General features: G+C 36.0%; 2 protein-coding genes and 1 pseudogene across 3 annotated transcripts; 1 reads left to right on the forward strand and 2 right to left on the reverse strand.

The window, feature by feature from the left end:
- The first annotated feature begins 1,727 nt into the window (after nt 1-1,727).
- On the forward strand, nt 1,728-4,489 carry LOC113089233 (ubiquitin-conjugating enzyme E2 L3-like). Its single transcript, XM_026255959.1, has 4 exons — nt 1,728-1,792; nt 2,538-2,633; nt 3,422-3,608; nt 3,692-4,489. The coding sequence occupies exons 1-4, from the start codon at nt 1,766-1,768 to the stop codon at nt 3,844-3,846; spliced, it is 465 nt and encodes a 154-aa protein (XP_026111744.1). The 5' UTR covers nt 1,728-1,765; the 3' UTR covers nt 3,847-4,489.
- Nucleotides 4,490-6,136: 1,647 nt separating this feature from the next.
- LOC113089232 (creatine kinase S-type, mitochondrial-like) lies at nt 6,137-11,149 on the reverse strand. Of its 2 annotated transcripts, none has more exons than XM_026255956.1 (10): nt 11,045-11,149; nt 9,751-9,941; nt 8,602-8,800; nt 8,136-8,231; nt 7,823-8,044; nt 7,582-7,667; nt 6,900-7,023; nt 6,679-6,813; nt 6,460-6,585; nt 6,137-6,374 (listed from the first exon to the last, which is right to left on the reverse strand). In XM_026255956.1, exons 2-10 carry the CDS (start codon nt 9,897-9,899, stop codon nt 6,258-6,260), a joined length of 1,254 nt encoding a protein of 417 aa, XP_026111741.1. In that variant the 5' UTR covers nt 9,900-9,941; nt 11,045-11,149; the 3' UTR covers nt 6,137-6,257. The 2 variants fall into 2 exon arrangements, with proteins under 2 accessions (XP_026111741.1, XP_026111740.1); XM_026255955.1 differs by lacking the exon at nt 7,582-7,667 and adding an exon at nt 7,296-7,381 and having other exon boundaries at nt 11,045-11,148.
- Nucleotides 11,150-11,767: 618 nt separating this feature from the next.
- The window catches only part of LOC113089234 (ras-specific guanine nucleotide-releasing factor 2-like), a 31,996-nt pseudogene continuing 17,302 nt past the window's right edge, over nt 11,768-26,461 (reverse strand).

Consider the following 26,461-nt stretch of genomic DNA (forward strand, 5'->3'; position numbering starts at 1 on the left):
GGAGTAGGAAAAATGTAAAAATGTTCTTTTAAATCATACTCCAAAATAAGTTTAAATAAGTTCGATCTCATCTGATGTGTCAGTAAAGTTAGATCAATATTTTATTTTATTTTTGGAATATATTAATTATCTTTTTAAGTGCTTATTTTGCCATATACAGTTATATAAACTGAAGCTAGATTTTAAATAAAATTGGAGATAAATTGAAAACACATAGATGAGATAATTGCACATAATTTAAAATTTAAAAACTAAAAAGCTATATTCAGTTGTGCACATTACTTCATCGTGAGTAAGTCAAACTTTATGCTAATATTATAACTTCAGTCCAGACTGTTTTGTTGTTTTGTATGCTGGATACTTCTGGTTTTCACCCCCCTGGAGTTGTGAGAGACCAACTAGAACAGCAGGTTTGTAAAGTTTCTGTTGACAGTTCGTTAACATGTTCTCTGATGTAGAAGTGAAATATGTTAAACATTACGAACAATAGAAAGTATAGAAAAGGAAGGATAAACGTATAGAAAAGGACTTATGGTAGATGTATTTTTTTTAGTGGCAAGACCAAAATTCCCCTTTCTTCTTTTATTTCCTTTAAGTTTTGGACATATTTAATTGTTTCATGACATATACTACAATAATCAGACACGTGTGACCTAAATAACAGATCCGCAGTTGAGTGATTATTGCTCTGTCACATGTAGACTGTGTTTTGGGTCAGAAGTGCTGCACTATTAAAGTGCTCTTACACACCCTAGTGGTCTCGATTTGATTTACTGTCTTATAATGAAGAAGATTTTTTTTTTTACTTTTTTATGTAAATAATCTCTCTCTCTCTCTCTATCTATCTATCTATCTATCTATATCTATATCTATATCTATATATATATATATATCTATATCTATATATATATATATATATATATATATATATATATATATATATATATATATATATATATTATATACACACATACACACACACACACACACACATATATTTATATATATATATATATATATTTATATATATATATATATATATATATATATATATATATATATATATATATATATATATATATATATATATATATTAGAATGGTTGTCATCTCAAAGTTCATTTTTTTAAGTTGTTCATTCTGTTAACATATAGTTTTTTTTAATTGTGTATATTATTCATATTGTACATGTCAGAAAAGCTTATGAAACGAATTACATTGTAACCACAATTGAGGAAGCAGCAGCACATATTGGTGATGACTGAATAAATATTTATATTACCTAATATTTAATATTAATATTTATTTAATTATTTATTTATTCCAGAAAAACAATACATTTGTACAGGGTTATTATAGTTATATAGTATCGGAAATAATATGCAGTTTAAATAAAATAATATTTGTATTATTTATATTTATTTATTATTTAATATTTTTAACTAAAATAACTCAAACTGTAATTATAATGAATAAAAACTACATAGACTAATAATAATAATAATAATAATAATAATATAAACACACAACACAACAAAATTACTAAAACCTTGAAAAAGACTGCAAAAGATTAACCCGAGAAAATATATAAATAAAAACGAAATAAACATGGATAAAAACGATTATAGCATTTCAAATTATGCTAAAATAACACTGCATTTGTCACACCTGATGCACAAATGTGCTTTTATTAATTTTATTAATTTATTTGATCTGAATGAAGTGAATTCAAAGCGCTTTGCATTGTGGGCAAAAGCAGATCCAAGATGGCGGCGAGTAGGCGACTGCATAAGGTAAATATTCCTAAAAATCTGGTTTTATTCACACTAAATACAGATTTTACTCGATTTACATACGTAAATAGGAGTATTCTAGACTTAAATCACTTTTAATCGGAAAGATGAACTTTAGAGCGCTCTAGTGTGAAATGTGACGAGGATGATGAGGAAGAAGCTAACGATCTTAGCCATGAGACAGAAACTAGCGGATCTATAAGTTTATAAAGTAAGATTAAATCAAAAATAGCGATGGGATTAATATATAAATTGAATAATAACTTGTTTAAGATAAGAGATTAAGTTTTTCGCGCGGTCTTTATCAGACAATGAGAAACAGAAACAGGAAGTATGTGTTTTCTTCCTTTTAAATCGTTCGGAATTGATCAAATCTGTTTAAGATGAACGATGTTTTGATAAATATTTGATATTATTATATTAAAATATTCATAATTGTTTTAGTTTAAAATGATTATAGTTCATAACCCATGTGTTTTGCATCCTGTAAAATCCTCAAAGACAACATCAAAGACAAATAAAATTCTCAGTGTTTTCCATGAATTTGTGCCATTTTAACATATTTAAATGAAAACGAGTTTTACATTGTAAATATAACTGTAGATATTTAATGACAGAGGAGAGTTGTTCACATGACCACAGTGAAAGCGAAAATATTTTGTTCTCTCTTCGTGGTTTCTCAAATCTCTCAACAATTCGAGAAGTATCAGGTTTCTTTGTACCAGCGTGTACTGTGTGTTAACAGGAGCTCGATGAAATCCGGAAATCTGGAATGAAAAATTTCCGTAACATTCTGGTGGATGAGTCAAACATTCTGACCTGGCAAGGGCTCATTGTTCCTGTAAGTTGAACGCATTTTATTGAATGTGAATGTGTTTTCTGCATTAAAGGGTTAGTTCACCCAAAAATCTAAATGATGTCATTAATGACTCACCCTCATGTTGTTCCAAACCCGTAAGACCTCCGTTCATCTTCTGAACACAGTTTAAGATATTTTAGATTTAGTCCGAGAGCTCTCAGTGCCTCCATTGAAGCTGTGTGTACGGTATACTGACCATGTCCAGAAAGGTAAGAAAAACATCATCAAAGTAGTCCATGTGACATCAGAGGGTCAGTTTGAATTTGTTGAAGCATCGAAAAAAACATTTTGGTCCAAATTGTTTTCTGGTGTGCCCAATAACAAAGATAACCACGTCAGCAGCATCATTACGTCAACAGTCACAGCAGTCGAACTCACAACAGTCACGGAAGAGAAGACAATGCTGAATGAAGTCGTTATTTTTGGACCAAAATGTATTTTCGATGCTTCAACAAATTCTAACTGACCCTCTGATGTCACATGGACTACTTTGATGATGTTTTTCTTACCTTTCTGGACATGGACAGTATACCGTACACACAGCTTCAATGGAGGGACTGAGAGCTCTCGGACTAAATCTAAAATATCTTAAACTGTGTCCCGAAGATAAACGGAGGTCTTACAGGTTTGGAACGACATGAGGGTGAGTTATTAATTACATAATTTTCATAATTTGGGGTGAACTTACCCTTTAATTGCATGCATTAAAAAAACATCACCATCTTATCTCGATTTGAGTTCTTTTGCACGCAACCCGTTTTATTTTTCAGGACAACCCTCCATACGATAAAGGTGCATTCCGGATTGAGATCACATTCCCTGCCGAATACCCATTTAAGCCACCGAAGATCACATTTAAAACCAAGATCTACCACCCAAATATCGATGAGAAAGGTCAGGTGTGTCTGCCGGTCATAAGTGCTGAGAACTGGAAACCTGCTACCAAAACTGACCAAGGTACGGCACATCTCTAAACCATTTTATCAGCCTCACACTCTTAAAATATTGGTATTAAATATGGTTTCCCCCTCTTTAACCAGTAATCCAGTCTCTCATCGCCCTCGTCAATGACCCCCAACCAGAACACCCACTGAGGGCCGACCTAGCGGAGGAATATTCAAAAGATCGTAAAAAATTCTTTAAGAATGCGGAAGAGTTTACAAGGAAACACGGCGAGAAGCGGCCGGTGGACTGATATCACATGGGCGCATTTCCCTTGTTTCTCCTTTGCCCTCTCCTCCAAAAACCGTTTCTCCCTGCCAGTCCGCCCTCACTCTCGGTCCCCAGTGAAGCATCCCAGCTGCATTTCACCTTCGACAGAAAGACCCGTGACTTCTCAGCCTCTGGGTGTCGAAGTGAGCTGAAATTGTGATGAGGGGAGCGTGCGAATGAGAACTTGATAATGGTGGTGAGATTTGGGGGTGGGAAGGGACGGGGGCGAAGAGGTTGTTCCTTTTTAATTTGTTCTTAAATTGCACAGAGATGTGTTCAGGTCATGTAATCTGCTGTGTGATGAATCTCGACTGTTTTCATAGCAGAATACTACGGTGAACCAGAGTATAATGTTAAGTCGTTTCACTTTCACATTTATGATATTGAAGAAATCCAATCCAATAGTTTGTTTACTGGAAACATAATACGTCAAAGGTGTGTGGCAAATGTTTCTTTTATATTCCTCTCATCTCTGTAATTGTTTTTTTATTTTATTCTTTTGCTTAGGTTGCACTGTTTTCTGTGGAATAAGGTTTCATGTTCTTCATAATCTCAGTTTGTAACACAAACTAGTCACTGTCACAAATATAATGTTTATGATGTCATAAAAAGGACTGCAAAACTTGTTTTGGCTTTGTGTCTGATTGAACATCATGTATCTCGAGACATTTCTGGGACACGCATACATTTTTTAATGTAATATTTAGATTAAAAAATACATATTCGCTATTAACTATGAGTTTTCCCTTAATAAAATACTGATTTCCTTCTTATTGATAGTAAGTTGGATGTTGTAGTAGTAATGTTTAGGTATTGGGTAGGGTTAAGGGTTTTAGAATATAATCATGCATTAATATATGTTTTAAAAGTACTAATAAATAGCTAATATTTCTAATAATATGCATGCTAATAAGCAAATGGTTAATAGTAAACAGTTAACCTAATCTAAAGTTTTACCAAATTCTTAAACTTAAACATCCCCTTTCAACTGCATGTGAGAAATACAGTCACAACGGAATAGTAATATCTCTTCACTAGTTAATTCCTGGATTTGGTGGAAATTTACACATAAGTATGGTGACACAATCACTGCACCAAGTTACAGCAATAGTGCTGTTTTGTCAAGGTTATAGGATGCATTTTTATTATCAGATTAGGAGTTATGCAATTAATATTTAAATTTATGTATTGATTTTATTACTTCTAAAATAAATAATCCAATCATACAAAACATATGTTTAACGTTGAAGCACTTGGCCATTAGGGGGCGTTTGATGCTTCTGATCCAGGAAACCGTGGACTGCATGAACCGCCAAATCACGGAAGAAGAGCTGATTACAATACTGGATTAAGGACATCAAAGGTAAATGGCTCGATTAGTGCAATTTTCTTATATTGATTTGTTTTTATATATAGTTCAGCATTCCTCTGTTCCAAGGTACGGTGATTTTATCAGATGGTAAATTGTTTAAACATCATAGTCATTGGCTATATTTAAGTTTTGACCCCCTTAAAATACCTACCTTTTTCATGACTTCTACAGCCAACAAAGTGAACCCATTTAGTTGCAGCGCACACATATTAACCCCTACCCCTAACCTGTTTCTCGCTTAAGTATAGAACCAAGATTAGCATTATTAGACAAGGCACTAAGCAGCTCTAAATGGAGAAATTAGCCCCAATGGATTAGTCTGTCTAACGATGGGAGGCCAGTGTCTGGAGTTAAATTAATTAGTTTAAACCATTGTGTTAAGGAGGTTGGGCCTATCTGCACTTTATAATGTACAGACAAAAACTGTGCTTGCATAGAGTATAAATATGTTTTTACTCAGTCAACTCCCCAGATGATCAAATAGCCTATACTGAGTAGGTGATATTGAGACTTATCAAGAAGTCTGAGACAGAGAGAAAAAAAAAAAAAAAAGAGTCTTTGGTTGACAGTGTAGTACTTGGGCCATGTGTCCATTTACTGGGTTCTTAGAACTTTAGCTAAATGTTGATCTGATAAACTCAGTGTCTATGACAGCAGAGCAACTGTGTGTGGCTTTGTTATTAACATCCTGCTGCTAAATACTTTAGAGTAAAAAGCTTCTGGTAGCAACATAAGATGTATACAGTACACTGCAGGCGACGTTACAAAACTAGAACATTTCTGTTATAACAAAAGAAGCTCTTTACACTGCTACCAAGCAAATAATTTTTGTTGATTGTAATTGCAGCATTCTACCAGTTGCTAACTGTGTGCACAAATATCAGAAGAAATCAGAAAGCATTTGTAGTTTAGGGTACATTTTATTGAGCTTTCTATACATATAAGACCTTGGGTTTTGGGATTAGTGGAAGGAGTGTCCATGTTTCTCTTGCTGGGTCCATCCTTCATTAAAAGAGCAGTGCTCACTTCCTAGACTGTTGGATGGGGGCGGGGATCTTGATATCCTGGCCCTTTTCCAGCCTCTTTTCACACTCAATAAGGTAGTTGACACCATCGACGACTAGCTGCACCAGTTCCACCTGGTAAAGAAAAGCACACCAGAGTTTGAAAATCTTATGCATGTAAAACTCAATGTAGTTAACCCACTGGTTATGAAGGACCTACCTCGGATTTGCCCAGGCGGTCAAGGTTTGAGATGTCGAAAGTATCACCCACTGCAGCTGTGTCCACACCTCCAGTGCCACGCTTCTGCAGCCGCAAGTTTTCCAGGATCTTGCCAAAGCGAGCGTCCTACAATCAATTGTTTGCATTAGACAGGTTTCAACACTGGATATACCTTATATCCAAAAGCTCTCACTAGAAGATCAAGGTAATTAATGTTACCTTGCTGAGCTTTGGCAAGCGGACGTGTACTCCAGCCCTGAGGCCAGTACCCAGGTTGGATGGGCAGGTCAGGATGTAGCCAAGACGTTCATTCCACATAAACTCCCAGCCTCTCTCCTGAATCAGGTGTTCTACCTGTCCAAAAGATGGAAGACATTAACCTCATAGGACAATTCCATATAAGTTGGTTAATAGTTAAAAGTATGAAGGTGTGTTTTTACCTGTTTGAGTCCTCTGCAGAACCTCTCAAACACCCTTTTCATGTTGCCACCCTTTTCCATTGAGATGACACGGGTGTGGTCTTCCTCATTGATCCATATTAAGAATGTCTTCTCATTGTTATGCCTTGCAAATGATTGGATGTTTAAGAGACAAAAAGGAGCTCTACTCTACCGTCAGTCATGCCAGCAAGTCCTTTTTGTTTTATGAATGAAGAGTATTTTACATAAGTATCCTATGTCATGCATTCAATCTAACATTGAAGCAACATATGAATATGTTTTATCTGAATGCAGTCATTTACTTGCAGGCAAATGTGAGAATATTTATATTGTGATATAATTGTTAGTTATGCAAAAGGTGTTCCAAATCATGCCAAGAACTTCCTAAAGCCATACCAGATGCCTCTTGCATCTGGCCAGTCTCGGGCCATAAAGGCACAAGTCAACAAGGGGGAAACAGGTTTGTCAAACAGGAAGTGGTCCTACAGAAGGATGAAAGGAAGACAAGGTGGAACTGGAGGAGGATCACAGAATAAGAGGAAGACCAGACACTTGGAACACTTCTTGAGTCAAATGCAACCTACAAAAAACATGGAAGATAGGAAGAAGGGTCTAGAACTAAAGAGTGGGGACTGTTTGGGGTTGTACTACCATGGCTTGTTTTCTCTCCCTCTAGCCTTACCATATACCACGAGCATCTGGCCAGTCCCTGGCCATCCCAGATGCAGTGAGCAAAGGAGACACAGGCTTGTCAAAAAGGAAATGCTCCTAAGCCATGCCAGCATGAAAGGAATAGTTCAGTATCATGATTTGTGGAAGCAACTCAGTTAAACCCAATCACATTATCAACCAAACACTTTACCTAGAACCCTGTCGGAACCAAAGTATCCCATTATTGAAAGTGCTTTATGGGAGAAACTCACATCGATAAGTCTCTGCTGCTCTTCTTCAGTCATTTCAGTCAGGCTGTAATAACGACCAGAGAGGTCTCCCTTCAGGCCAGCCAAGGCCTGGACCGTGACCCTTTCGACTTCACGTCGCTCAGAGCGGCTGCAGGCAGGGGGAAGGCTGAGGCCACGGATACTGCGGCCTGTGCGCACACGGGAGGATAGGACGTAGTGTTCATCAAACACACCTGAATGGATCTGGAAGATAAAGACAATAAGGAAATGTTGATAGAAAATACAATTAAATGGAAATCTGAGAAACTCATTTTGCATGAAGAAAGACGTGCACCTTGGAGGCATCCAGGTCAGTGGGATGCTTCATGGTCTTTGGGTCATAGCCATTGTGCCTGTCCTTGATTACAGGATCAAAGATTTCGGCAAACACCTGCAACATCATTCAGATGAGGAGTCAAGGGTGTTGTCTCTAGATTAGTTTGCACAACATTACCTTGAAAACACAGGAGAGGCAAAGCCAGAAAAATTCAGCTTATATAATAATAAATTAGATTTGGCCAAGATGGTTTATTTAGTTTAGTGGTGGTATAGTTAGCAGACCAACATAGTTGTACCCTTAACCAGCAAAACTTGGTCATTCTGACGAAGCAGGTTAATCTGGTTAAGAAGCATGCATCCCAAACAAAATGCATGCTGTTGACCAGCTGATCTTTTCATAAAGGTTTGACCAAAACAACCTTGGGAAGACAAATTGGATGTCACATAAAAACCCACGAAGTAGTTTGAATGTATTGCTGTACCTCATAGCTCTCCTCGTCACCAGCGACCATCCCAACTGTCTTGATGAAGGGATGACCAGGGTTGTCCACACCAGTCTGAATGCACTGGTCAAGAGTCCAGTTGTTCGGGGTGATCTTGTCCCTCAGTTTGGCATAGATGGCTGGGGTCAGCGCACTGGCCATGCAGTTATTGTGTTTGCGAAGGTCAGGGAAGTCAGCACTGTTGAGGAGCACAAAGTCACATCTTTAGTCATGTTTTGTCTTTGGGTTAAACCTAGAGCCTGTGCAAGTGTTGACCGAGAGGAAAATAATGTCCAAATTGTTGGCTATCATGCCCCATGAAGTGTGCTCAGCAGTAGCGTAATGCAACAGGGAGCACTACAGAAAGTCATTTCTGTCTATTCATTCAGTAGTTGCATTCAGAATTGGCCCTGGCTCAAATGGCACACTTGTTTAAGTGTTTTGGTCAAATTATGAGACTACACTAGTGAGGAATTTTTAGTGGACTACTAACTGATTATCTATCCAGGATTAAGTCAGCGTGGATTTAAAGGATTGCAAAGAACGAGAGAGGCATTTTTGAGGCAGATGAACTTCCTGTGAACCAGGCCTTAATCCAAAATCTATAGGAATGCAACAGGAGACTGACTGATCAGAAACAGTTACTGTGGTTTCTTGATAGATGGTTCAAGTATGCATTTAGGTATGGGTTTTTGGTTTTTGATCACTCTAAAAGATAAAGTCTCCTCAAAGTTGGTCCCTTTAAGAAACTTAAATCCTGGACTGCTGATCTGATTTGATCTTTGGCATCTATTAGAGTAGTGCAAATAAGGTGGCGTGAGGGACAGGACATAAGCTTCTTAAGTGTCATGTTCCCACCCATTTACCTTTCACTCAGTTAACATCTGATACTTCATCATACTACAGTACATTATGACCATCTGATCATATTTTTTTCCATTACAGAACAGGTGCAAGTAAGCTAACGGAAAAGAAAGGACCTCACTCTTCATGGGTGCATTTGTTGAATGTTAAAATCTTATCAGCTTCTCATGCATTTTAGCAGTGTGTTAAGTGACCAGTGGTAATCATAAATCAAATCTAGATATTTATTAAACACAGACTAGCTATTTGTTATGCAATATTATCAATATTGCATTGAGTGCCTACCTGGGAGGGTAGAGTTTCCTCCTCTGATCTGCAGAGACGGCAGCATTATCACTCATCAAGTAACCGGTTGCCACAGCACCAGCTCCAAGACTTGCCATGATCAAGCCAGTGGTGCGGCTCGACATCACCTTGGCGAATGAGCTTGCCATCTTCAAAACGTTTCTTGTCAAAAAGTTCTGATGGGATCAGCACTGGTAAAACAAGGTGGCAAGTTCTTCACAATAATCATAGCAGTGAATACTTCTTTTTAAGACTGTAGCTACATTATCAAACAATCTTTGTGTTAGTTGATGGTGTCCTAAGCTGACAAGTGTCAACTGATTTAAGAATGGCAGCTTACTTGTTTCTGACTGGTTGATTAATTCCTTCCACTAATTGTCCAAAACCAGTTTCTAAAGGATAGTTATGGAGGAATGTTTCTGAGAATTGTTCTAAATGTAAGGCATAGTTAAGTAGTCAATCCAAGCATAATTTTGTAATATTTTGTCAAAGGAACACATCAAATCCATTTCAAATACACTTCTAAAATTTGGAAGTCCAATCAATATTGGTTTTTCCACAGCAGATTCTTAAACTCTAACATTTGGTTACATCCTTGACAAAGTCCTTTTGACACTGCAGCTGGACTCTAAAAGTGCTAGTCTTATTAATAGACTAGCAGACTACATGAAGTGTTTGGAACCGAGCCCCAGCTGGCACCAGTCCACCCCGAGTCCTCGTGCTCTGACGTGACATTCTGATCCGGTCACACAAGCAGACACAAGTCCCAACCAGAATCTCTCAGCTTGAACTCAGATCTACATTATACAGCAAAACCATGAACACTGCGATACTTCTACTTCAGGTGGCCTGTCAGCACTTGACTGTGGTTTAATGTCTATCTCTCAGTGGAAGTGTTGGGGATTATTAGGATTCTAAATCAAGGATTAGTCCAGAATGTACTACTAAATAAGATAAACTACTGTTTAATGTAGTTAAAGATGGCACAGTGATTCAAACAGATGATTCCAATTGAAATAGTAACCTGTCCTATATAGGTATCTGCAATCTATTTTACAGTCATTCAATACAAAATACCAAATGAGAAAAATAATTAAAAAGATATACCATATATACACTACAGTGCACTTTGTTATTAAATGATAAGTAAATATCAAAGCAAATAAAACAGTTGATCGTTGCCACTCTGCATCCAGCATTTTCAATATTTGCAATTTAAAAAAAGTTTCTCCGGATACATATTGACATTAAAGTGATTTTTGTGAGCTAGTAATATAAGAGAAGAGAGTTTTACCTGTAGAGTCTCCTCTGTTACAGTAGGCTGTGTCAGGAAACACACAGTCTGTGAGGAAAGCTGGCGCTCCTCCCAGGATATGGGATTAGAAGCGGACCTGATGGCCAATCCTCTTCCACGTAAATGCCAGGTCATAACCCATGTTTGTCGTCCGACTTGTCCTTGAGACCTGCCGCCATAGTCCAGCATTTTGCACCATACGCAGTCTCTTAAACAGAACCACTACCAGCTCTTTAAAACGTCTTAGTCTTACCAGGACAAGTGGACATCTATAATACTTCTTTAATCACATTTTTATCCCTTTATCAAGTAACTTTTTGATGCACAGACAGGCAGCAAGGTTGCTGGCTAGAATGAAAAAAACATAGTCTGATTATCTAAACGATTGTTTGCTGTCCCTTACGAAAGGAAAATATATTTACCAATATATTTCTTAAAATATATTGTAATATATTATTTTCCCTTTTTATTTTCTAAAATATTATATATTTGAATATATTTAATCATATATTGATGATACAAATATTATAAAATATATTGCAAAATATACAAATGATTGCCACTTTCAATATATTGCAATATATTGGAAAACATAAATATATATAAGAATATATGCCTAATACATTACATGATATTTTCCAATATACTGCAACATATTTTTGTTTCATAAGGGGTTATTCATCTTTTAAATGCATAATGGAAAACAAGCATAAAGAAGATGAGACAAAAAAAGGTTTATTTTATTAGTTACAGCTACATCATGGATAGATGTACAGCACATTTATGTCAATGACTGAAAAAAGATGTGAATTCATTTATGAAAAGAGGTAAAGACACTCCTTTAGGAAGTATCATGAGTTGACAGCATTATTTGAAAAAACAAAGAATAAAAAAAGCAGGGCTGCCTAATGTTTACAATAACTACCTTTTCCAGGTACAAGTTAAAATAATATATATACCAGAATAAATAAAGAGGGTACTGCACATAGTCTGCTGAAACTATGTTTGAATTAAACAATACTCTATTTCTCTTTGTACAAAACTGGCTTAAATGCACACATAGAAACTCTGAAACACTGTGTAAAATGTAATACTGTCACGATACAGCTGGGAGGAGAAAACTTTAAGAAAACAACCAAAAACTGTGAACTGATGAATAATTTCATACCAACAATAAACCACTTCTTCTGCATTAAGCAGAAAGTATCTTTTCTTGACATGGTATGTTACCACAGTGTGGAGTGTCATGTAAATACCATAGTACATGGATATGGTAATAAATCAAGACAAAATTACCTTGGCATTACCATCATTGTACCATCAGATTCTTTGAAGGGAGCCATTAAGTGCAGAATATATGTATCAAATGCTTCAAACAAAAGAAATAAAAAAAAGAAAGTAGAGATTCATGCAAACACATGCTAAAAATACCAAATATTTCTTCAAACAAAAACATGCTAAATGAGCAAATGCTAAAACATGGCAAAATGCAGCTGACCTGCTGTGTAAACGGATGATACCTAGAGTAATATTAACAAATGACAAAAACTTAAATACATAATTCTTATGCTAAACAGTAAACATGCTTGGTTGCACTTGCAAACTCCAGTGGATCAAAGTATTGACATGAGTCTCATACATGCGGGCAGATTATTATGGAGGAGTGATTGAGAAACTTGCATGTCAAAATTGGACCAATGAACATCAACAATTCATTTCTTGACATACGAACAGATTTTGCAAGCATACAAATATGATTCTGATTATAGTAAGGGAATGATCAGATTTTAAAAATGGAACTGATATTTTGCATTCAGGTAAAAAGAAAGATTATCAAATTTGTTATTAAAATGCATCATGCTAGAAACAAGTTCTATGAAATATTATAACTGTACATAATATTTATATAATATACAAAAAGGCACATTTAAACCTGAGTTTACAGCAAAAAAAAAAGAATAATTATGACACAAACAAATGACATGGAATGAAGTAAATATATGGATAGGTTGTCATTTCTATAGTGGACAGACTTCAGTTGAGATGTAAGTTAAGAATCCCGTAAACTGTTTCTTACTTGATATCTGAGTCTGGTGTAAACATTAACATCAGGTTTAGTTTGCAGGAGGGAGTCTTGGCTCAATCTTCAGAGATAATTCATAAAGTGTGTCCTCGTCCATTACAAGAGTCTTATCGAGGAGGAACTGTGTTACCTGAGAAAAGAAACAGCGATATGTAACATAAATTGAGAGTCTTAAAGCTATAAAGCTACTGTACTGTATTTGATATGCACATTTCAAAGGTTTCTAAATGATCAAAAGTTTGCTGTTAAACCTGTTGCACACTCAATCTACTCCATGTCTTCTGTCTGACCTTTAATTTAATTGTACAAACCTCCACCTTTAGCTCAGGCTTCACGTGTCTTTCTGCTGTCAAATCTTGACTGATTTTATCAAGTGAATGTCAGAATAACTGCAGTAATATCTCCAGATCAACTCTTTCTGGACTGAAGCAGCTCAGCTTTACCTGATTCTCCATCAATCATGTTTTAGAGTCTCAAATATGATCCTCAGGATCTTTTGAGGAGCATTTGTTTCCAGAAGCTTTACTTTCACTGAGGAATGATCTTCACAAGCCTCCTCAATATCTTTTGAGGAGCCTTTTCTACATCAATAATCACTGGATTGCATTGCATTATGTTTTGATCATTTCAATCTAATCTTACTAAAACACATTATTGGAGATATAGAGTGCAGACGACTGATATTTATATAATTTTATGTGAATATCTGCTATCCTGTTATATAGATCTCATTGATTTACATTACAAGCATCAGAATTTCATCTTACTTTTTGGCCACATAAATATCAGAATCTGCACCAAACTGCATATTTTATAGTTTGTGACTGAATAAAATTCAATTGTTTTTTCCTCCATATTATCACTATATCACACTATATGAGCCATAAATGACTGATGTATCAAAACATAAAAAATACATATTTTTTTGCCTATTATTTCATATGTCAGATTTTACAGGGTTAAAGTGCATGAGCAACGAGCTTCTGTCTTGAAGTGTGCACTTTGCCTGAAGCAGTTCTGTATCTACTTCTTTCATAAGACCCCTAAACGTTCAGACAGTACCTTGGGTTGCAGATCTATCCTGTAGGGCGCCTGCTGAAACTGTCGGATCTCTCGTATAATGTGTGAGATCTGTGAAAAACAGCAAAAAGACATTTGAAGACAGGTTTACAGATCCTGAGATGTGACATCCTACAAATCATTTCCATGTAAATTGGAGGACTGTGTAAATACCATCCTCATTTTAGAAAAGTTGACGAGACCCTCCTCTGTGAAGTTGGGCGTTCCCTCCTCGATAAACGCCAAATCCGTCAGGTACATGCCCAGATAGGGCACACACGGAGGGTTACAGCTGAAGAACAAATATCTCTCTTAGTATAAAATCACAGAGTTTATACTGTATATATCATGTGTAAATCTTACAAACTCAAACTTACTTTTTCAGAGTCTCCCTTAGGTTCTTAAACCTCCCTTCAGATGAAACTATCTTCTGGAGTCTGTCCATAAGTGCCTTGGTCTGAAAATAAGCAAAATCCCACATGGTTAAAATGAATGACATGCACCAAAATCTCAAAAACCGTGTTTGTTTACATTAGGTGATCATTCCTCATTTTTCCTGTCCTGGCCAGGATTTCTTTTCTTTTCTTTTCTTTACTTGCTAAAGGTAATGACTGAAAAATATTCTGACCTATGCCTGTACAATGTATCATATTTTAATCGTGATCAGGATTTCTGCTTCTATAGATTTATTAAGCATAATCAACTGTAATATTTTCCTACTTGTTATTTATCCTGAAAAGGTTTTTATTGCATAATCTTGCATTGGTAAGAAGCTTCCACAAGCTTGTATTTGCTAGGTTTCAAGAGTGTGAATCCCCCAATCAAAGCTTTTGTCATGAGTTGATACATTTTCTTCCCAGTTGTTTACTTTATCTTCACAACCTGGCAGCCATAAACACACGCTCCTTCTGCATTATGGAAAAAGTCCTTGTAATCTGAAAACATCAGCAAATATGTAAGTAGGAGTTTCTATTGAGATATTCTGCTCAAATGAAAGTGGCATTCTTTTAAAGTCTTTATATTAATCAAACAGCAACAACAAAGAAATCACTCACTGCTCTTGATTGAAAACCTTTTGTAACTTTAATGAAAAATAATCTTTCATAGTACAAAATGCTATGCAGTTTTACATATGATTACTTTATTCAATTTCTGTACCTAAAAACTAATGCAAGACCTTCCTAAAAAAAACCTGAAAGTCAGTTTATTTTATTTTTATAAAAAGTTTTATGTTTCTTTTTGTTGTTAGAAATTATAAATATAATCAAAATATAATTTATATATTTATTTATATAAATATAAATTATATAAAGTCTAGTTTTTCCATAAACATAGCACATACAACGATACTGAAAAGGTGACTCTAAAACCATGAAACAAACCGAACTGTGAAAAAGTTGACCTGTTCCACCCTAATATTTACATAATCATTTGGCAGATGGACGCTTTCATTCAAAGCGACTTACAATAGATAAAATCGATAAAAAAAAAAAACAATATTACAAATGTATATAATGATAGATGTTTTAAAAGAGCATCTTAATGAAAACTAGGACACTGTTTTACTGATGGGGATACGGTATTTTTTTTTTTTTAATGCTTTTTTCTTTTGAATGTGACGAAGGAAGCAACAGTAGCAGTAGTGCTGCTCGTGCTCCTGCTGTTGAACCCCTCTAGGGGTGGACAGTTCAGGTTTTGAGTCAGAGCAGGAACCTTCAGGTAAAGTTTAACCTATTAGCAAAACTAAACATGGTGGCTATACTCTTAGAAAAATATGTGCTTTTATGATTTATAAGGTCATCAGTAGTAGGACTGTGATCGTTGGGACATTTGATGGCTGCATAATTAATACAGATTATTGAAAGTGCTTATTTCATAATACAGAGAAACTCAATGTGCAGAGTGAGAGAGGGGGATTAAGGGATTAAGATGACAGAGACAGTGAATGCCTTGATACTTCTTGATACTTAATTTGATTATTTTGCCTGTCCACAGTCTAAGGATTTAGATTTTTTTTAAAGTATCACCCAATTCAAACAACTGAAAGAGATCTATGATCAATTGAATCAGTTCGAGTTTTCGGAGTGGGTTCGCGAATCATTTGAGTCAGTTCGGGAGTTCAAAGCGGGTTTGCAAATCATTTGAGTAAGTTTGTGAGTTCAAAGCGGATTTGCAAATCATTTGAATCAGTTCGGGAGTTCGTAGCGGGTTCGCGAATCATTTGAGTCAGTTTGGGAGTTCGTAGCGTGTTCGCGAATCATTTGAGTCAGTTTGGGGATCGCGAATCATTTGAATCAGTTCGGGAGTTCGTAGTGGGATCGCGAATCATTTGAACAAGTTCGGGAGTTCGTAGTGGGTTGGCGAATCATTTGAGTCAGTTTCTTTCTCTTGGCCGTTTGACACCTAAATCTGCAAGCAAACCATGCAAGTTGATGTTCTCTTGATCTGTGCTTATGTGAAAATTTTATAATTTTGATCAAATGTAACAATGACTAAAATCGTGATAATATTTCTGAGTAAAATAGTTGTATTTAATCATTTAAGCATGCATGCAGGCATTGCACAAAACTGAGCAATCGATGTACGTGATGAACAGAAAACGAAAGAAAAGAAAATCAAAGCAAAGCAAACACACACACACACACACACACACACACATTTATATATATATATATATAATGTATGAGGACTGTAGATAGCATTTTAAAAGGAAAACAAAGGCAAAACCCAGACATTTTAGCAGTTTAGAAATCCCGGGCCTCTGGGCCAGGACATGTCTGGGGAAAAGAGGACACATGCTCACACTAGTTTACAATCCTTTGGAATCTGGGTGGCTTTCTCGACTCACCTGTTTGCAAACCTTGACCCAAGTCTTCTTTAACCTGTAGATGGCGCTGCGGTTCAGAGCGGATGTGATCTCTAGGACACCGTTGTAGTTGTTGAGACAGCGGCATATATCAGCCACGGCCAGCCACTTCTCAATGGTCGCTGCTCTGGAGCTCACGTCTGCATGAGCCATGATCTGAGACGCTACCAGATTACTCATCTGATCAAAAAATTGAGAAGAAGTTATACTGACTCACTCACACCACATTTACATTTCAATGCATGCATATTTAATGTTGTCTTTTTCAGGTTTAAAGATGTGAGAAAGTGCTGGAGGAACAGCAGGAGTTTGTGAATTTTTTTTTTGTGAGAGAGAACCTACAATAAAATTCGTTTTTTTTTTCTTTTTCTTTTTACAAAGAAAAGCTACAATTCTTGTTAATTTTGTAGAAGCTGATGTCATGCTAAAATGTTTTTATTTTGTGGTCATGAAGTTTGTATTTTTATTTGCTTTAATTACAATTATAATAAAACTTTATATTCATAAAATTAATTAATATATTAAAAAAAATCTTAAATTTTTATCATAATATATTTGGAGACAATATGCAAAAGTAAAAACTTGAACACAATAAGAATTTTGCAACTGTTTTAATATGTACAAGATTTTTTTGTAATATGTAAATGTGTATTTACTTACTAACTTGCATTATTTATGTACTAACTTGTATTTGTGCATATGTATTTATATTTACATATATATCTACTCCTGACATGTTTGATTATATGTACTCTTGTTAGTACAATATATTTGCTTATCAAAAAAAACAATAAGGTCCTATATGTTAACATTAGTTAATGCATTAGCTAAAATGAACTGACATTTAACATTATATTTTTCTCAGCATTTATTAATCTTTGATAACGTTAGTTAATCAAAGTACAATTTTTCATTCTATGTTCATGTCAGTTCATGTTTGATTTAAAAAATGTTAGTAAATTAACAAATGCTGAAAATAATTTTTGTTCATTGCTCATTCATTGTTCATGCTGCATGATAATAATTGATATAGCTTAATGCAATTATTAAATCCATGTCCGCAAGTTATTTAAATAATTGTATAGTCTGATGTGCTTAATGTTTTTAAGTACAACTATAACTTGCAATTGTAATATATTTCTGTCTTTATTTTAAAATGAGTTATAACACTACTACTACTACTAAATATTATGATAATATAACATACTGTTAATCAACATCAGAAAACCGCGAACATGCATTTTTTAAATTACTTAATCTCAAGAGTCTTTAAGTAAATATTTTAAGTCTTAAGTTTTGTTTCTTATGATTTTCAACATCTTTTATACCAAAAGCGTCTGTTTAAATTACTGTAATTCGTTTTGTAGACACGTGTTAGTCACTATTATTTTAAAATATGATTAGGCATGTCCAAACTTTTGACTGGTAGTGTATGTTTATGGTTTATAATTTTTGCCCACATCATTGAAGTGCTGACTGGTCTTCATAATGTATGGAGTCCTTTCATTTTTGTCCATTTTCATCCAGCCTTGACCAAGAAACTCCCTGGAAATTCAAACACCTTCATCAAACATTCAGCAGTATATCACCATCAGCTTCAGTCTTAAGCGCTCTGAAGTATTTATTGTTGTTCTGGTGATGCACTCACTCATATGGAATGTTCCGGAACACAATATGGTCCAGTAGAGTGATTTGTTCTGCTAGTTCCATCGCCGACAGCGACTCAAAGCATTCGGCTCTCGGAGAGTCGGACTAGAGAACACATAAAACGACACCGAATGAATGAAATGCATCTATGCACACAATTCAGGAAGACTTCAGTGCTGCGGTCACACTAACCATGAGCACAATATCCTCAATCTTCAACTGTGAATCATCTTGTTCTTCTTGAGAAAGTGCACTGGGGAAAGATGAACATTATTAATGGAATTAAAACTCTGTCATTTAATTATTTATTCAACACATATGAGTATATAATTAAGTGCATATCTTATCATTTAAATTCCATTTGAATTTGCCCCAAATCTTGTCTTTCAAAAGTTTTGAGTCTTTTCTTTTGAAAACAATTAATACTTTTAGCAAATATGCAATTGATTAAAAGTGACATTTATAAATGTTATAAGGGATGTTTCACAGTTTTCACTAAAATAGTGACTGTTTCCAACACTGATAATAATTAAATCAGATTATCAGAATGATTTCTGAAGGTCATGTGATACTGAAGACTGGAGGAATGATGCTGAAAATACAGCTTCGATCAATAAACTACATTTTAGGATACATTTGTAACAGACATTTATCTGTCTTATATTTTGACCTAGTGTCTTTTTGGTTCCTTCAGATCATTTTCATTAGTCATTTCATTCACCTGGTGTTAACTAATTATCTCATTGGCCCATTGTTTCATCCATGCATTAGTCTTTGTCTATCTTAGCTTACGCTTAGTTTGGATGTGTTTCTCTATGGTTTAAAAGTATCTATCATTTAAGTCAAGAGTATACTCCTTCGTCGTGTGATTCCTTATTGCAACCAATGCATAACAACATTCACATAGAAAATAGTTATTGGAAATTGCAATTATATTGCACAGTATTACTGTATTTTACCAAACTCAAACTTTTGAATACTAGTGGAGGAGTAGACAATAAAACATTCTGTGATCTATCTCAACTTTCAGTGAGACATCAAACTAATTCTCCCAGATTTGTACAGATTTATCACTCGTGCAACTAAAGCACACAAATGCAGTCTGATTTCAGTTTGCTGGTGTGTCACCTCAGTATATTAGCTGTGGCCTTCCTCTCCTGCGGCAGAAGATCTGGATCTCGCAGCACTTCCTCCAGCAGAGCGATCACAGCCGTCGTCAGCTCTGCGTTCATCTCAAAGTCCTACAAAGACAAACACAGCGTTTCAGGGAAGATGTTCCTGTAATTTATGCACTCCGTGTATGTAAACGTGACCCAACCATTACTGCAGAAGAACGGACATGAACATTGGTCAGTGTGAGTAGACACCACAAATGGTGTTTGTGTGCATGCACAGGTTAAATTAATTTATTGTAACTGCTGTTCAGAAGTTTGGGGCGAGTAAGATTATTATTTTTTATGTTTTTGAAAGAAGTCTCTCTTGCTCACCAAGCCTGCATTTATTTGATCAAATATACAGTAAAAACAGTACTGTTTTGAAATATCATTATAATTTCTATTGTTTCAGCTATATTATATTTTAAAATGTATTTTATGCCTGTGACCAAAGCTGTATTTTCAGCATCATTACTCCAGTCTTCAGTGTCACATGATCTTCAGAAATCATTTGCTGCTCAAAAAATTATTTTATCAATGTTTAAAATACAGTTGTGCTGCTTCATATTTTGTCACAGAAACCGTGATTTTTGAATAAGTTCAAATGAAAAGCATTTATATAAAGTAGTATTTAAACTATTTAAAATGTAATTATTTTCATATTACAAATGTTTTTACTGTCACTTTTGACCAATCTTATGCATCCTTGATGAATTAAAGTATTAATTAAGTTAAATCGTACTCACATCAAACTTTGGAATGATAGTGGATTTAAATAATTAATTTTCATATTCCCTATTAGAGAATTTTGACTAAATATGTAAAGTAAACATGAAACATGAAATCATATATATTTTAATATATAGCAATTTAAATAATCCCTTAGTGTCTTCTGGATGCATGTAGCTGTAGTGCAAAGTGATATGCTGCTCTGTTCCTGACATGAGTTAACAGCACGGGGCCCTCGGGGGCCCGCTGACATTTCAGAGCAGTCACCACTGCACACGATGAAAGACTGAAGGCCAAAGCAGGTCTGACAAAGATACGTTCATGAGGTGTGAGACACGTCACAGCAGCTGTTTGAAACTGGTGGGCCGCAGGTCTGTCCGGGTCACATAATAAATGCAAATCAAAAATGCCGCTAATAAATCATATAATCATGCGTAAGTGGAAAAAAGTTTGAGCATGAGAATGAGTTTAAGGATGCTTTGTGTGCTTTAACACCATAAAAAAATCTTGTTAGATCACAAATCAATATTCTCCTGTTACAAAACCAGCTGAGAACAACCGAAAACAAAGATTTAGAGTAAATGGTGGAATATATTTAGAGATGAAACACAAACATTTTTAAATAAGCCACTTTTGATATTTTGGACTATTTTGCTTCCATTGCCTGTCTTGTTTCCACCATGGAATAAAAAAATAAAATAGTAATTGATACTTTTTATCTTAAGATTGTGTCTATTTTTTCTTGAAATTGCAAGTTTACATCTCACAATTCTGACTTCTCTCAGAATCTCTAGTTTACATCTTATTTTGCAATTTTTACTTTTTTCCCACAATATTCTATTTATTATTTATTGCAACTTTATTTGCACAATTCAGCCTTTTCTTTATATTTCACAATTAACAGTTCTCAAAATTGTGAGAAAAACGCAATTACGTTTTTCTTTATTTTTTTCTATTCTGTTGCAGAAACAAATTTCCTTCAGACTAAAACATCCAAAGTATACATTTAAATGTTTATTTTATTATTTAGCTATTCGTTTTTATTAACCCCCCCCCCCATTTCAGGAGCATTTACATACACCAAACATTACAGTTTTATTCATATCTATATTCTGAAGGGGTTTGTTCATATATCGTTAGGATGATTTATATGGCTGTTGAGGAATTAAAAATCCCTTCTGTAAAAACCTTTAATATATCAACAAAATTAAACAGGAATTTTAAACCTCACTTTATCCAATGTTTCGATTTATATTCTGGAGATGTATGCAAATATTGTAATACAAAATAATTGATTAATCAACTGGGGAAGTATGCTAAAAATGTAAAAATCCTTCCAATAATTTATTAATAATCCCAATAAATCATAAACAGTCCATAGATCTCAATACAACACTGAGGACGCGGTGGATCAATTAAATTTTCGAAGGAACTGTCTAGAGAAAAAAATGGAGAAGTCCTATATGTTTGTGCTAATCATTTTACGCTGGACTGCCTTACAAACGAGGGTCAGTCCAGCGCTGGAGTTGTGCAAAGGTTACTTCTGAAAGAGCGATCGATACCAATGCTTCTTGTGCGAACGTCATCTCCAGACAAACGTGTCATAATTTGTTTTGCAAAAGATTAGAAGGCTAATGTTGCTAAATCTACCATTATCTCTGCCTGTTTTCACTGATGCTGTTTTCACATGCTACCAGAATGACCCTAAATAGGAATGTGGTAATTAAAATTGCATGTGAAAGCAATGTGAAGTCATCTGCTTGAATTTGTCAAACTCATAATGTGATGGCACGCGAAGGCACCATGAGGCCATGCTCCCCATCTATGTTATTCATAAACACGCATTAACTGCACAGTACAGTCAGATTACATGAGACTGTACTGTTTTTCCAGAGCATGAGATGTTGAAGCTCCGCCTACTTCTGCAAAGGGAGGCGGGAACCCCTTGCTCATTTGCATTTAAAGAGACAAATACAAAACGGCACATTTTGGCTCATACTGTACATTAAAAGTGCCAGTTTCAACAAGCTGTAAAAAATTATATGTGGGGTATTTGAGCTAAAAATTCACATACACACTTATTATACATCTTGTAAAAACAGCATAATAGGTTACCTTTAAGGCATTATATCCTCCTTGCAAGATATGTGTCTCTGTTATGACTGATAAATCACTCAAGGGCAGGGCATTGGAACAAAATGTCAGCTTGGAAATGATTCAAGTCAACAAACCTGCGAGTGTTTGGAAACCCAGTGGCGCAGGACATTGAGCACCCTGTTGGTGGCGGCCCTGCGGATGAGGAACTCCTTATCGTACGATTTCTCCGGGTTGGTAAATCCTGAATGAGAGACAGTAGAATAGATGTTAGATGAGGATATGAAAGCTTAACCAGAGCCGTGTCATGACTCCTCAAAGACCCGATGGGAGATGTGTTTCAGCGGCGAGGGCAGCTGTCCGACCCCATCAGTGTCATCTAACCTTGCGGGCTGCTGTGTCCAGCTGCGGCGGTGGCGATGGCGAAGGCGGACGCGGGGGACACGGCACAACGGGAGCCATCGGGAGACTGACCTATGAAGTCACCATATCATGGAAATTTGATTTTCTTGTTTTTGAAATATGAGATGAATCCAGCCAACCTGGGGACGTTCGCTAAACTTTTGCAAACATTCTGGCAAACGATCTTCCAGTAACATTAATAGAACGTTTGTCCAAATGTTCTCAAAACATTTGCAAAGAAACATTTTTTATACTTTCTTCATGGAACGTTTTTCTTCTGTTGGATGTTTGTCTAACATATTTTTTTAAATGTTACAATCTTAGAATGTTCAGGGAATGTTTAAAAGTAACGTTCCTACAATTTTTGCAAAATGACAAAATGGAATGTTCCTTTAACATATGTTTGTACAAAGGTTGTGGGTTCGATTCCCAGGGGAACACATGTTAGGTAAAAAAATACTAGCCTGAATGCACTATAAGTCACTATGGATAAAAGCATCTTCTAAATGCATAAATTAATTTTAATCTGATTTAATGCAAACATTCAAATCCTTTTTCCCAATCCATGCAGACTGTTTATTGTAATTAAACTAATCCAACTTCATGAGGTGCATTTTGGGATGCTTTTTAAACAGTACAGAAGAAGTTAATTTGCTGGACTTAGATTTTAATGCTTTAACCAAGTTCAACTCATCCATTTACAAAAATGAATGAATAAAATAAAAATGTAATGCAAATAAAAAAACATTCAGTCAGTTGTGTTCAAACTTTGACTGTTAAGAGTAGATGTTTTAAAATGTCCCATTAAATTTGGTTTAAAAATCTTAAACTAAATGATGTATTTGGTTTAGGAAACCTCAACTTACACATGAACTTAATGGGGAAAAAAAAAAATGCTACTGAAGTGTACAATATGTATGTGTCATAACCTAATTCTTACAGTGTGCTAAAGCTATCAATGAAAATCTAATAGTGAGAGAGCAGTACCTGTAGGTGGTCTGTAGCGGAGGTGTCGTGGGGTGGACGGTGAAAGGCATGGAGACATGTCTCCAGAATCACTGGACGTGGGCGTCTCAGGAATGAACTTATCCATTGATACTGACTCCAGTACAGCTGTCAGGAACATCATACAACATCAGCCATGCATCTATCTTCACTATATGGACAAAAAATATTGGGATACACCTCTTAATAACTGAAATTAAGGTGTTTAAATCTGACTCATTGCCACAGGTGTATAAAATCAAGCACCTAGCCATGCAGTCTTCTTTTTTCAAACACTTGTGAAAACATGGGTCGTTGCAATAAGTCGGTTCATGATAAGTCTGGGTTTGGCGGATGCCAGGAAAACATTACCTGTGTGAATGCACCGTGCCAATTGTCAGGTATTTAGGGGAGGAGGAATAAAGGTATGGGGTGTTTTTTCAGAGATTGGGCTAGGCCCTTAATTCCAGTGAAGGGAAATCTTAATGAGCAGCATATCAAGACATTTTGGATAATGTTTTGCTTCCAACTTTGTGGGAACTGTTTGAAAAAAGGCCCAGCATGACTGTGCCCCGGTGCACAAAGAAAGGTCCATAAAGATGAATAAATCATCTTTCCATTGATGCATGGTTTGTTATGATGGGCCGAGATACAACTATTTGAAAATTTGGAATCTTAGTTTGCAAAGAAATCTAAAACATCGCCTTAAAAGTTGTCCAAATGAAGTTCTTAGCAATGCATATTACTAAACAAAAATTAAGCTTTAATATATTTATGGTGAAAAATTTACTAAATATCTTCATGGAACTCGATCTTTACCTGATATCCTAATGATTTTTGGCATAAAAGAAAAATCGATCATTTTGACGCATACAGTGCATACAAATATACCCCAGCGACTCAAGACCGCTTTAGTGCTCCAGGGTCACACATCTGATTTTCTATCCATTAGCGCACCCACAACACTCACCTCGTCGAATACTCCGTCGCAGCTTCCCACAGAAGGCGTCTATACGAGGCAGCTCCCCCGCTCTCCTCTGGGGTGGAGGGGCTGAGCTCTGGAGAGCTGGGGCCCCGGCTGAGGTCCAGAGGGGCTTTGGTGCAGGTGGGTGGAGGGGAGGTGATGACGGGGTTGTAGGGAGACGTCGGGCTGCCGGCCGCAGAGAAAGATGCCGTCGACAGATCCAACGCACCTCCCTTAGAGCTCACAGGAGAGCTGAGCGACAGCTTGCGGGAGTGGATGGGGGAAGAGGTGCGCGAGGGGATGGAGACGGGCGGAGGAGAGGAGAACTTGCGAGAGAGCCGAGGGGATTTGTTGTTCAGGTGCTCTCCACTCCAGGTGCCTTGGTTGGTGGCGAAGAAAAGCTCAAGGGACCTGATCCATCAGCGTAAGATGGAAACGAGTAAATAAATGCAGTGCACAACCAGATCCATCTATTATTCATCTATCATCCCAACAGAGCTCATTTACACACAGTCATGTGAAAAACAAAGGTTGGTGTTTCAGTATCAGGACATGATAAAAAAAAAAATCATCTGGTCCTTGGCACGTCTCAATATTTAATATGAACAACAACACATGATATATCACAACGTGTCATTATTTATCATGATTCATTGATCACCTTTAAGTTTTGGCAGCCTTCAGGTGTTTGTTAACTCAACGCCAAAGAGGAAAGACGTCAGTAATGATCTTAGAGAAGCAATAGTTGCTGCTATTAATTTGGGAAGGGAAAACCAAGAGTGTCTTTTCTTTTTCACATGACTGTATATAAGTCTTTAAAGGTACAGTAGCACATACAACCTGCATACCTCTTAAGGATCAGAAAGAGGGTGGAAAACAAGCATGAAAAACTACATTATGACAACAAAGCTGATTTACTGCTAATAAGAATGAACATGAGGGAAAATAAAGTCCACAAAGGACACGAGGGAAAAGTCCCCATGAAAAACCAAAGGGGACAGAGGGAGAGACGGGTGATGAGTTACTTGGACTGGTCCAGCGCTAGCCTTGTGATCTTCAGGCTGTAGTCTGGACAGATGGAGGTGATGGACAAACGGTCGGACGAATGATACTGAACCCTGCGAGTGACAGTGAGGGAGGAACAGGAGGATTCACACTCACACAGATGGAGCCAAAGTATAACATTTATGTGCAGCTGAAGAAATGATGGTTTTGTCTCATCCATAATGAAAGAAAATAAGTTTATGTGTTTGTTTTATATATTTTAACCTTTCTTGCACATATTCTGCAGGATTACATTTTTTTTTTATGCCGTCAGTTTGCATGTTTTAAATTGGGCGTAACACTGAATAACATGGTTTTTCAGTAAAATGCAGAAAATTTCATTTGTGTTTGCATACAATTGAAAACTGATAAAGAAATAATTCAAATATTA

Source organism: Carassius auratus, unplaced genomic scaffold, assembly GCF_003368295.1.
Source record: "Carassius auratus strain Wakin unplaced genomic scaffold, ASM336829v1 scaf_tig00048939, whole genome shotgun sequence".
NCBI classification, from domain to species: domain Eukaryota; kingdom Metazoa; phylum Chordata; class Actinopteri; order Cypriniformes; family Cyprinidae; genus Carassius; species Carassius auratus.

What these genes read in the sequence shown, in the direction of transcription:
- LOC113089233 (XM_026255959.1), top strand. Translation starts at nt 1,766, where the DNA reads ATGGCGGCGAGTAGGCGACTGCATAAG. An exon ending in GGCAAGGGCTCATTGTTCCT is followed by an intron (nt 2,634 to 3,421) that starts GTAAGTTGAACG and finishes TTTATTTTTCAG; the next exon opens with GACAACCCTCCATACGATAA. An exon ending in TGCTACCAAAACTGACCAAG is followed by an intron (nt 3,609 to 3,691) that starts GTACGGCACATC and finishes CTCTTTAACCAG; the next exon opens with TAATCCAGTCTCTCATCGCC.
- LOC113089232 (XM_026255956.1), bottom strand. Translation starts at nt 9,899, where the DNA reads ATGGCAAGCTCATTCGCCAAGGTGATGTCGAGCCGCACCACTGGCTTG. An exon ending in AGGAAACTCTACCCTCCCAG is followed by an intron (nt 8,801 to 9,750) that starts GTAGGCACTCAA and finishes GCTCCTCAACAG; the next exon opens with TGCTGACTTCCCTGACCTTC. An exon ending in GCTTGCCAAAGCTCAGCAAG is followed by an intron (nt 6,586 to 6,678) that starts GTAACATTAATT and finishes AATTGATTGTAG; the next exon opens with GACGCTCGCTTTGGCAAGAT.